Raw genomic sequence first — 12,297 nt, forward strand, 5'->3', positions numbered from 1 at the left:
TGTTCTTTAGAAGATTATGGTCTAGTTGGTCACATAAGAGTGCTGCTTGTACACGTGAAAGAACTGGAAAACTTCTGAGGCAATGTAAAATAAATTTGCATGGGATGGGCTTTGCTTACTGTAAATGGAAGATCATTGTGCCCTTGTTTAAGTTTTGTGGAGTTGGTATCTTAAATTTGACTTGGAAGAACAGGTAAGATTTCAAAACAGCAGAGTGAGGTGTGGTTTTCTGCAAGGCTGAGAAGGAGGCTGAACAACAGTGAAATAAATGCTGGACTGTGAAAGACTCTCAGGGACTGACTCAATTGGAGTGGCTGCCTTATCAGGAAAAAGCAGGATCAGGTTGATGGAAAGCCTAATGATTTGAGATTAGGGGAAAAGGGAGTGAATGATTTAAGCAGTTGAGGATTTGCTTGCCCTCATTAAATAGGGTGAAATTAGACTAAGGAGAAGTCAGGAGTAGGAAGATAATAGCTGTCACTTACTGAATTTTGACAGTGTTCCAGCTACTGGGCTGAGTGCTGTACATATATCTATATTCTATGATGCTGGTACTTTTTTCCCATTTTAAGACTCAGATATTAAGTAACATACCCCAGGTGTGCAGCTTGGAAGTGCTGAATCAGGTTTTGGAAAAAGATCTCACTCATGAGTCTATGCTTAAACACTGTGCTAGGAAATCAGTTAGGCCTTTGCAGGGGCAGTAGTGTTTTAAGGGCTATTGGCCTAGGTGCGCCTGGCTGGCTTGCTCAGTTAACTGTCCAACTTCAGCTCAGCTTATGATCTCATGGTCCGTGGGTTCAAGCCCTGCATTGAGGGGCTCTGTACTGACAGCTTGGAACCTGTTCAGATTCTGTATCTCCGTCTCTTTCTGCCTCTCCCCTGCTCGTGCTCTTTCTTTCTCTGTCTCTCAAAAATGAATAAACATTAAAAAAATAATGATAAAATAAAAACCATAAGCCTAAGCTGATATTCTACCAGTAGATGGAGCATCTGCATGGGTGAGGCAAAATGCTGACTATGTTAAAAAATGGCATAAAGCTATAAAAAGTGAAATGTAGAATATTTAAGATAGTTCTGTGTGAACCATCTGGAGCTGCCTTTTATGTAGGTTTGACTGTGGCATGAGAGGAGAAAAAGATACCAATGGGAGAAAAGGTGTTGGATTTAGCCATATAGATACAGAGTGGGTGAAGTCAGATATGTACTAGCTCTAAAGTTTTGTTATGTAATGGATAAATCCTTATGTAGTAGAGAGATGTTACTGGTAATGAAGGAAAAAGGAAATGAAAATGACTAGAAATGGAAATTTCACTCTGAGAAGAAAAAGACCTAAGTTGAGTTCTGAAATATAGACAGATAATTTGATAATATATTTTGAGTGGAATTTTTAGAATTACTGAAAAGGAATGGTTAACAAAATTATGAAAAAGGCAACAATAATAAAAAGCCAGGAATATAGTCCCCTAGAAATAAAATAAAACGTGTCAAACTAACTCCTCTCCCCAAATTACTACTTAGTACTGCAAGGAAATGGAGTAGACTATGTGTCTAAATAAAAATCTCATACCTTTGTGGCCAAGATGGAAGATGTTTGTTTTTAAATTATGTGATTTGACTGGGAGCAGCTGCATTCTCAGTACCTCGTTGGGTTTGGCCACAGTGCATGGTCTGAGGATGGATCTGACCCCCCCAGGCTTGGCCACAATTGTTTGCTCCAGGGTGAGTACCTCAAAGTCCTCTTGTAGGACCTTTTTCATTAGAGCTCTTAATGGAAGGAAGGGCTGGGAATATGTGAGCCTAGAAGTGATTAGTAGTCCTTGAAAGAGTCTGGTCTGTTGTGGAAAACAAAATGCTTTTGCAGAGAGAAATAGAGGCAAAAGGTGGGGAGGGAACGAACATTTTTTGAGGTTCAGTTACCCTCTTACCTACCCCTGGTTACCTGGGCGTCCTTCAAATCCAACTTGTGTGGGCAAAAGAGACTTCTGTTTATAAGAACGAAGAGTCCTGACTCATATAAACAGCTAGATGCTCTCTGGGTCTCTTCACTTGTGTTGGGCTCCATTTTCTCTGAAACAATACTGGTTTTGCCTTTTTCAGTCTGAAGATCATTCTCAAAAGCGAAGATGAGTTAAGTTCTGTTTTCTTTGCCATCTGTTACATTACGTCATTAGCGGTAAGCTCTGGGCCTGTATTGTTCTTACCCTGTTTCAAGCGGAATGAAACTATATTCTTTAGTTGGTAATGATAATTATTTGCATTAAAGTATAGTCCACAGAGGAAAGCCTACACCTTTGCAATCACTAGTCCTATTAGGATACAGGATCAGATAATCCCACTGAACCTGGAGGTGGTACAGACCCACTTTGGCCTGAGGCCAGAAGATGAAATAGCTAGCTTGTTCTAGAGTCCTGGTCAGGTTGGGTTGAGAGGGAAAAGGGATCTTACACCCAGTAAGTTGTGCCAACTAATCCAGTGTGTAATTGTATTCAAGTGATTTTTAAATTAATGAATTTGTTATTAATGCTTCTGTTAATGTGTTTTTTGTTTTTATTTATGTTTCCTAAAATGAAGACTCTCTTAAATGTAGAATCAGGATTTGGTGGCAAGGTCTGGTTTTTGATTCAGCTACTGTGTATTGAAGGCTTATTGTGGGATAGGTCCCAATAGATATTTTAGGATAAGTTTTTATCAACACTTTGTAAGATAGGGATGATTGTCCACAGATACAGATGGGAAAACTTTGATCAAAAAACTAGAAAACAAATGGAGGAACTGGGTAAATACTCAGATTTTATGACTTTGAAGAAACTTCCTCAGTTGGAGTTCCTTGAGAGAATTAACTCCTGGTGTCCTTGGGTAGCCACTGTATGTATGAATTTCTCTCGTGTGCATCTAGAGTGGAAAGAGGTATGTGACATCTTTGGGAGAATTAGTAAAATAGTCCCTCAGATTTCTGTAATCTGTTCAGATAAGGAGGCAGTCAGACCAGAGCAGGAAGGTATGTAAAATAATTGTGAGGGATAAGGATGCAAATGTGACAGATGGTTAGATTGTGGAGCATTTTAAGGATTTTAAAAAGCCCAGCGCAGAAGTCTGGCATATCTCTGACCACACCACATTACTCTCCCCTTCGTTTACAAGGTAAGAAGTTACTAGTGTGACTTTCCCCTCCTCCTTCCTTGATTTGGCACAACCTACCTCTCTATTTTGAAAATAAAAATAGAGGTATGAATATCCTACAGAGGACAGAATGGAATGTCTAAGAAGGTAGTATCTACATCTAAAAATTCATCTAAAAATGCTGATTATGACACACTACTGAGTTTATTTTCCAGCCATGGTTTGCAAGGCACTGCTGGCTGGTATATGCCCAAATATGGGTTATTTTCATCTGAGGCCTTGTGCCTCATCATCAGCTTTACTAGGTTTGCTGCATTTTTCCCTGAAAAGCTTATACCAAATTCCAGTCCTACCAAACATGTACGGTAGCAGCCCTGTTTTCTCACTTCTCACCTATACTTGGTATTATCAGATTTAAGATTTCTTAAATTAATCAGATGTGAAATATTATCTAGTTGTATCAATTTGCATTTCCATCACCATCTTCGGGGTTGAACATCAATTCGTGTGTTTGACTATCAGAATGTCTCTCTTTTGTGAATTTCTTATTCATTGTTTGTCCATTTTTTTCAGTTAGGTTGTTTGTCTTTATTATTGATGGGGGATTTTGATTGTTCTCATTTTGGGAGGAATTTAAAAAAAACACCTCTTTTGGATGTATGTAAAATATGTACATATGTTAAGTAGATTTCTTTCTCTAGACTGTGTAACCAGAATTCAGGTCTTTTTATTCCCTATTAAGCATTTTTTGCAGTTTATCTCTGTCTCTCACTGCTAAACCAGATTGACTGGATGCTTAGAAGGGAAATTGATTCCTGGTATGTGCAACAATAGCACATTGTTAGGTTTATAACACCAATTTTTCTTCAAAAGTAGGTCGTTTTTTAAAATATTATTAATAGTATTAAAGAATTTGTACTTAAGAATTGAAACATATACTGAATTTTATCATGTATTGTTACCACTTTCTCAATAATTATAATCTCATGAACTGTATTTCGGAAGGGTATTGGTTTTGGATGGTGAACAGTCAAAAACAGTCCTTAAAGTTTAACCAGTGTGTAAGCATGTTCGTGATGTGGCCAAAGAGGATGATCTGTTTAGATTTCATAGTTTTGTAATTTTTTTTTTAAGTTTATTCACCTATTTTGAAGTAGAGAGAGGGAGCACAAGTTGGGGAAGAGCAGAGAGAGAAAAAGAGAGAATCCCAAGCAGGCTCCTCACTGTCAGTTCAGAGCCCGATGAGGGGCTCAAACTTAAGAACCTGAGATCATGACCTGACCTGGAATCAAGAGTCGGCTGCCTAACCGACTGAGCCACCCAGGCACCCTTCATAATGTTTTATTAAAGCTATTTATTCCTTCTCTGTCTCAGCTTCCAGATTTTAAAACTTAAATTCATCAAAAATATGAATGACACGAAGTACATATATGAGGTAGTATATGAATTCGTGTATCCTTGAGTTTCTTTCTAAGCTATAACATCCTCTTCAGACAGACACACCCTTGAATGTGTGCTCTTTTGCTTTTGATTCATGTTTGAATCCTGCTTTCACCTTTTAAGAACCTCTTCTCACGTTCTTTTTTCTTTAAAAATATGAGAGGGAAAAGTACAGTAAAACAGAAGTACTAATAATAGATATTTCTTTTTATTAGCCACTTCTTGGCTTCTGTGCAATGCTACTGATTTCCTGCAGCCATGCAAACGAATTTGGTCACCTAGCAACAGAAGCTGGAACTGATCCTAGCACTGATGCAACAGTAAGAACGTGCAGTTATAACAAAAGGAGTTCTAACACTGTGTTGCATTTCCTCAACCTCTTTTTATAATTTTAGCTGTAATTTTTACTATAGGTGAACAGAAAATAAGCTATGAAAGTATTTTATTTTCTTAGTAGTCTATACTGGAAAGTCAGAATGGCAGAAGGAAGCTCAGAACATTTCATCTAGTGCATTGCTTATTCATGCTTAGTTATATTTTCCGAACCTATCAAATAAGTTATAGAACTTGAATGTAGTAAAAAGACATCCTGAGCATTTGATTTTTTTCTTACCCGTATAACAGGGACCATGGCATACGTTATGGAAATAAAGGTATGTGAGGGGCATAGTAAAATTGTTCAAATTTGTTTAAATATTAAATTTTAACATTTCAAAATGGTCGAATTTTACTTTTTTATGTATATTAAGAGAAGATTTGAAGGATTTTTTTTTTTTTTAATGTTTATTTTGAGAGAGAGTTGGGGAGGGAGGGAGAGAATCCCACCAGACTCATTGTGGATCCCGACTCGGGTCTTGATACCATGAACTATGAGATCATGACCTGAGCTGAAATCAAGAGTGAGAGGCCTGACTCAGCCACCCAGGTGCCACAAAGGAATTCTTGAGCAGTTACTATCTGATGGTAGCTATTAAAATTTGGACTTAATATATACTACCAAATGAAATAGTTTCTTTTAACATGTCCTGTCCTTTGAGCTGATGAGTATGTCTTCCAAAGTTGTTTCATTTCTTTCCTACAGAACAGATACCTTATAAATTTGTTGGAGATTGATGGGATTGGAAAATAATTATTAAATGAATATTTGGAAGTCTGAAGACTATGTTTGGATTGAATGAGGTCGACAGATCAGTGAGGAATCTTTCTTATGTAGTCTCAATAATTCTTGCTTATAGGTTACACTTAGACATTTAGAGAAATACTGGCAGATTCCTGAGTTTGTTATAAATGAAATATATAAATATATAATATAAATGAATATATAAATATGTATGAAATATATAAATAAATGAAATATCTATAAATGAATATGTAAATATATATAAATCAAATATATAAATGAAATCGTCTTCAGATACCCATCCCTTTATTCATTTGAATGACCATTTGCCTGGGGCTTTGTGTACCCACAGATACTGGACAGTATTAGGAACAGAATTAGCACCATCTCTACTTCTAGCATTCTAGTGGTCATAAACGGCGTAAAGCTACAATAATCTACTCAAAAGCATTGGTAAACTGTTATGAAGGCATCTCTCAACAGGCAGAATCTCATAAGTTGATTTGAAATTAGAGAGCCAAGCATTTGTGGCCTTTTCTTCAGTGCTAGGGGCAACCTAGATTTAGTACGCGTGTGGAAGCTATTGCTTTAGCATCTCGGTGCTTTGTATTATTAGTATTCTTTACGTTAAGTACTAGACCAAGAAAGATGTTTATAAAAATCAAGTTAATAAAAATTTAGATTCTGACAGTAATTTTGGATTGTTCATTTTGGTTTTTGTCTGAATAAGTCTTAGTCTTAATATATGTGTTGACATCTAAAAATAGGGTAGATAGCTCTTTAAAGAAAGAGATGCTCAGTTTGGGAGAGGACAACTCCTTCATTGTGGTAATTGTAAATGGTAGGTGATCAGTAGTTCCTGCCTGTTGTTGTATGTGCTATAAAATAATCCTGTGTTTCTTGGTCTGATTTAAGCAGTGATTTCCTAGGATTATAATTTCAGTTAAATCTAAATGATCTTATCTAATTAAATTTATGTACTTAAAAAATGCAAGAAGATTATTAGGGGGTAATGCCTGTGAAAGATTTAGGGAATGGAAATAAAATTGGTCAGGGAAAGCTTTTAGACCACAAAGTAGACTTTTCTTCCTTTACTCTTGATGTTCAGAGTTTACTTACGGTATCATTTTCTATCTAGAGAACCTATTATAACAGTTGTTTCAGAGCAGGTCTTCTGGCAACAAATTCAGCTTTCCTTTATCTGGGAATGTTTTTATTTCATCTTCATTTGTAGAGGATATTTTTACTTGACATAAAATTCTGGGATGACTGTTCTTTTCTTTCAGTACTTGAAAAACATGCCACTTCTTTCTAGTCTCCATGGTTTCTGTAGAGAATTCTATAAGCAGTGCTTCACTTTTCTCTAGCAACTTTCAAGATTTTTTCTTTGTCTTCAGTTTTCACCAGTTTGATTGTGAGGTGTCTGGGTTTGAATTTCTTTGAGTGTATCCTTTTACAAGTTTGCTGAGCTTCTGGAGTCTATAGGTTTATGTCTTTTGCTAAGACTGGGGAATATTTTTTTCTACATTACACTCTTCTCTCCTTCTGATACTCTGATGAAGTGCATGTCAGGTGTTTTTTGTCCCACAGGTCTCTGACGCTGTCTTCATGTTTTCCAGGGTTTTTTTTGTTTATTTTCATTATTTTCTTAATGTTTATTTATTTTTGAGAGAGAGAGCACGAGCAGAGGAGGAGCAAAGAGAGAGGGAGACACAGAGTCTGAAGCAGGCTCCAGGCTGCAAGATCATGACCTGAGCCAAAGTCAAACACTAACTGACTAAACCACCCAGGCACCCCTTTTTATTGTTGTTTAGATCATTTCTATTGATTTTCACTGACTTTTTGTGTTATCACCTCCATTCTATTATTGAGTCCATCCAATGAGTTTATTTTGATTACCGTATCTTCTGTTTCTTTGCTAAGACCTTCTGTCTTTTGTTTGAAAGTGTTCTTCCTTATTAGAGCAGTTTTATAACTTGATATCTAAAGTCTTTGATGATTTCAGTGTCTTTGTTCTCTTGGCATTGATGTCTGCTGAACATTTATTCCCATGTGAGTTTAGATTTTCTTAGTTCTTTGTATGCCAAGTAATTTTGGATTGTATCCTGGACATTTTTAAATACAGTTGACCCTAGGGGCGCCTGGGTGGCTCAGTCGGTTAATCGGCCGACTTCGGCCCAGGTCATTATCTCGCGGTCCGTGAGTTCGAGCCCCGTGTCGGGCTCTGTGCTGACAGCTCAGAGCCTGGAGCCTGTTTCAGATTCTGTGTCTCCCTCTCTCTGACCCTCCCCCATTCATGCTTTGTCTCTCTCTGTCTCAAAAATAAATAAACGTTAAAAAAAAAAATTAAATACAGTTGACCCTTGAACAATATCCCGCACAATTGAAATTCTGCATATAACTTTTGACTCCCCCGAAACTGGTAACTTACTGTGACCAGAAGCCATACATATTATGTTATGATAACATAAACAGTTAACACACATTTTTTAAAATGTTTTTATTTTATTTTTGAGAGAGAGAGAACAAGCAGGGGAGGGGCAGAGAGAGGGAGACACAGAATCTGAAGTGGGCTCCAGGCTCCAAGCTGTCAGCACAGAGCCTGCCTGACACGGGGCTCGAACCCACAAACTGTGAGATCATGTCCTGAGCTGAAGTAGGACACTTAACCGACTGAGCCACCCAGGTGCCCTAACACATTTTGTATGTTGCATGCATTATATACTATATTCTTAAGTAAAGTAAGCTAGAGAAAAGAAAATGTTACTGAGAAAATCGTAAGGAAGAGAACATACATTTATCTTACTGTATTTATCAGAAAAAGAATTCACATATAAGTGGATATTTGTAGTTCAAACCCATGTTGTTCAAGGGTCACCCATATTATGTTACGAGATTCTGGGTCTCGTGTAAATTCTATGGAGAATGTTAATGTTTTTGTTTTAGCAGACAGTCAACCTGGTTGGGTTCAGGCTGTAAGTTCTGATCAGTCTTCTCTGAGTTGTAATTTCAGTGTCTGAGCTATTTTAATGTGTCCCGTTTGTATGCCAACCAACAGCCATTCTGGGACCTGGAATCTAGTTCTGTCCCCTAGTTTAGTTTTCAAAGTCTGGCATATTCCTTAGGGTCAGACCCATGCACGTGAAACTTGAGAGTGAACCTAAGGGTTCAGAAACAACTTTAAAGGGTCATGTTGTTTAATTCTTCCCTCTCTGGGATCTCCCTATGACTTTATGGTTCTCTGGGGCTGCTGTTTTGGTCATTCAGCCTGAAAGCTGGGGCTTTGTTTACCCTGCTCTGTGCATTTACCGAGATTATGCCTGTACCTGGGGGTGGGTGGTAGAAGGACAGAGAGCAGATGCAGTAGAGGTTTTTGCCCCTCCTTCTTGGGACCACAGCTCCTCTGATTAGAGAGAAAGGACCCCCCCCCCTCAGAGTTTTAGGTTTCTCGCTGTAGAGGTAGATTTCTAAAGATATCCTCCCAAGATTCTTGTCCCCTGGTTATTCAGACATTAATCTAGTTACCGCTGTGAAGGGACTTTACAGGTATAATTAAGGTTACTAAGCAGTCGACCTTAAAATAGGGAGATTATCTAGGTGAGCCTGGTATAATTCACATGAGTTCTTAAAAGCAGTAGAGGTTGGTAGAAAGAAATTCAAAGTGTGAGGGATGTCACCTCTGTTGTTGGCTTTGAAGATAGAGGGGGCCATGAGCTAGGGAATGTGAGTGGCTTCTATAAGCTGAAAACACTCCCTATGCCAGTTAGGAAACAAGGACCCTGGTCTTAAAACTGCATGGAACTGCATTCTGCAAGAACCTGAATGAATCTGGAAGCAGATTCGTCCCATATTCTCAAAACAAGAGCCTAGGTCACCGACACCTTGATTTCAGCTTCGTGGGGCCTGGAACAGAGAAACTGCTGGAGCCTGTTGGACTTCTGATCTATCAAGCTGTGAGATAATAAAATTGATTTAAATTAACAGTCAAAAACTAGTGCACCTACAGACTGCCTTGAGCTAGAGTTGCAAGAAAATGGAGGGGAAAAACATGTGATTTCCCTTCCTGTCTTTCTGAACGGTAGGAGAAACCCATTCCTGTTTCTCATGCCAGAACTAGAGGGCTTCTCCTGGAGTTCTGTGTCCATATTCTGGGTGCCTCGTTCTGTGTTCTGGCTGTATTGCATCCAGGCTGAGAGGTAGTGGTGGGAGAAAAATAGTAAACTCACTACTAGTTCTGTGACCCTCTTCTCAATCCACTTACTACTGTTATGGTCCCTGACTTGCGATGATTTGACTTAAAATTTTTTGACTTTATGATGGTGTGAAAGTGATAGGCATTCAGTAGAAACCGTACTTGGAATTTTGAATTTTGATCTTTTCCTGGGCTAGTGATACTTTGCAGTATGATCTGCATTACAGCATTCAATAAATTACATGAGATATTCTATACTTTATTATAAAATAGGCTTTGTGTTACATGATTTTGCCCAACTATAGGCTAACGTAAGCATTCTAAGCATGTTTAAGATAGGCTAGGCCAAGTTATGATGTTTAGTAACTTAGGTGTATTAAATGCATTTTCAATTTACCTTATTTTCAACTTATGAGTTTATCAGGATGTAATCATAAGTGGAGGAACATATGTAATTACTTTTTAAAAAATTAATTAATTAATTGAGAGAACAAGCAGGAGAGGGGCAGAGAGAGTGGGGGACAGATGATCCAAAGCAGGCTCTGTGCTGACAGCAGCGAGCCTGATCTGGGGCTTGAACTCACAAACTGAGATCATGACCTGAGCTTGAAGTCGGAAGCTTAACTGACTGAGCCACCCAAGTGCCCTTGTAGTTACTTTTTAGTGTCCTTAAATGGCTGCTGCATTCATTCTGTCCTGATTTTATAACTGTATTCAGTGGGATAGAGTGGAATGTGTTTACATGATCTTACCCAGAACTGGAACTCTTAACATGTGTTTTGAAAAAATCCTTTATTTTCTTATAAAAGGAACATTTGTTCTTTGTGTGGAGAGTGGTAATCTCCAGTGATAATCTCTGCTAAAACTTTAATGTATATTCTTTCAGGCTTTTTCCTAAGCTTTTACAAGAATTTCTTTCTTTTTTTTTTAAACAAAAATGGGGTCATAATTTTGTAAAACTTGCTTTTTTTTTCCCTTAAGGTGTCCTGGGCATTTTTCTGTGTTAGTAGATGTAGAGTAATGAACCTCACTTTTTCATTGTGAATGGTAATACTAGAATAATAGCAACCACCATTTCATTTAACCAATAAGGGAATGTATTAATTTGCCAGGGCTGCTGTAACAAAATGCCACAGACTGGGTGGCTTAAACAGACCTCTGTTTTTCCACAGCTCTGGAGATTGGAAGTTCAAGATCAAGATGCTGGCAGGGTTGGTTTCTTCTGAGACCGGTCTTCATGGCTGGTAGATAGCCATCTTCTCCCGGTGTCTTCACATGGTGTCTTAGTCCATTTGAACTGCCAAAACAAAATACCATAGACTAGGTTATTTAAACAACAGAAATTTATTTTTCTCACAGTTCTGAGGACTGGGAAGTCTAAGATCAAGGTGCTGGCCAATTCATTTCCTATTGAGGGCAGGCAGCCTCCTTCCTGGCTTATAGATGATTGCCTTCTCACACTGTCCTCACAGGGTAGAGAGACAGAGAACACTCTGGTGTTTCTCCTGTTGTCTGATAAGAGCCCTAGCCCTATCAGATTAAGGCCCCACCCTTGTGGCATCATTTAACTATTATCACTTCCTCACAGACGTCTCTAAATACAGTTACGTTGGTGGTTGGGGCTTCAATGTAGGAATTCGGGAGGGGTGGAGATGGGGACATCTAGATATTCAGTTAATAACACATGGCCTTTCCTCTGTACCTGTCTGTGTCCTAATTCCCTCTTTTTATAAGGATACCAGTCCTGTTGGATTAGGGCTCACTGTAATGACCTCATTTTAATTTAGTGAGGTACTGAGAATTAGGACTTCAACATGGGAATTTTGAGAAGATGAAGTTCAGCCCATAATAGGAAGGTACTTTTATTTTCTCCACTTAAGGAAGCTGAGGCTCAAAGACTTTGACTAATTTGGCGAAGATCACACAGCTAGTAAGAGAGAGAATGAGGATTCAAACCCAGGTAGATTAGCCTCAGAGTCTGCTCTCTTAATTACTTGGCCATTTTCCCTCCCCCCAACCCCTACCTTGGCACAGCAGTTGTTGGGCCTTGCCATGATTATTTAATCCTGTGTTGGACATATGGGTTTTCTCTCTTTTCCAGTTAGACAGTACTGTATTGAACATGTTTGTATAGTTAGCACTGTATACCTGAAAATATTGCTGTATTCACTAGAAATCAGTTTATCCACAGAAATGACTAAATGTATGTATTTTCCCAAATCCCCTCTGAAAATGTACCCATTTACTCTTCCAGCAATAATCAGTGAGGGTGACAAGTTTTGGAAAGCAGTGGAAAAACTACTTCTTGTGGTAGGCTGCAGATAATTTGAATTGGGTACTTACTGTGGATATCTGAGTGAAATGAAGGGTACTCTTTCTGTTAGGTAGGGTGAAGATCATATAAAATGGTATATCCTAGTCA

At 38.3% G+C, this 12,297-nt stretch overlaps 1 protein-coding gene across 5 annotated transcripts in view; it reads left to right on the forward strand.

Moving 5' to 3' along the window:
• Window positions 1-12,297, forward strand: part of RMND5A (required for meiotic nuclear division 5 homolog A) — a 70,347-nt gene that overhangs the window by 24,662 nt on the left and 33,388 nt on the right. For 3 of the 5 annotated variants that reach the window (XM_047069671.1, XM_047069668.1, XM_047069669.1), the window contains exon 3: window positions 4,779-4,883. The exons of the other annotated variants lie outside the window; for them this stretch is intronic. In XM_047069671.1, coding sequence (XP_046925627.1) covers window positions 4,779-4,883 — 105 coding nt within the window. The remainder of the gene's footprint in view (window positions 1-4,778; window positions 4,884-12,297) is intronic. 5 annotated transcript variants of the gene reach the window in all.

This window comes from Lynx rufus, unplaced genomic scaffold (assembly GCF_022079265.1).
Source record: "Lynx rufus isolate CCGP_SWC_20201006 ecotype Redwood Valley unplaced genomic scaffold, mLynRuf1.p SCAF_8, whole genome shotgun sequence".
In the NCBI taxonomy this organism is placed as follows: Eukaryota; Metazoa; Chordata; class Mammalia; order Carnivora; family Felidae; genus Lynx; species Lynx rufus.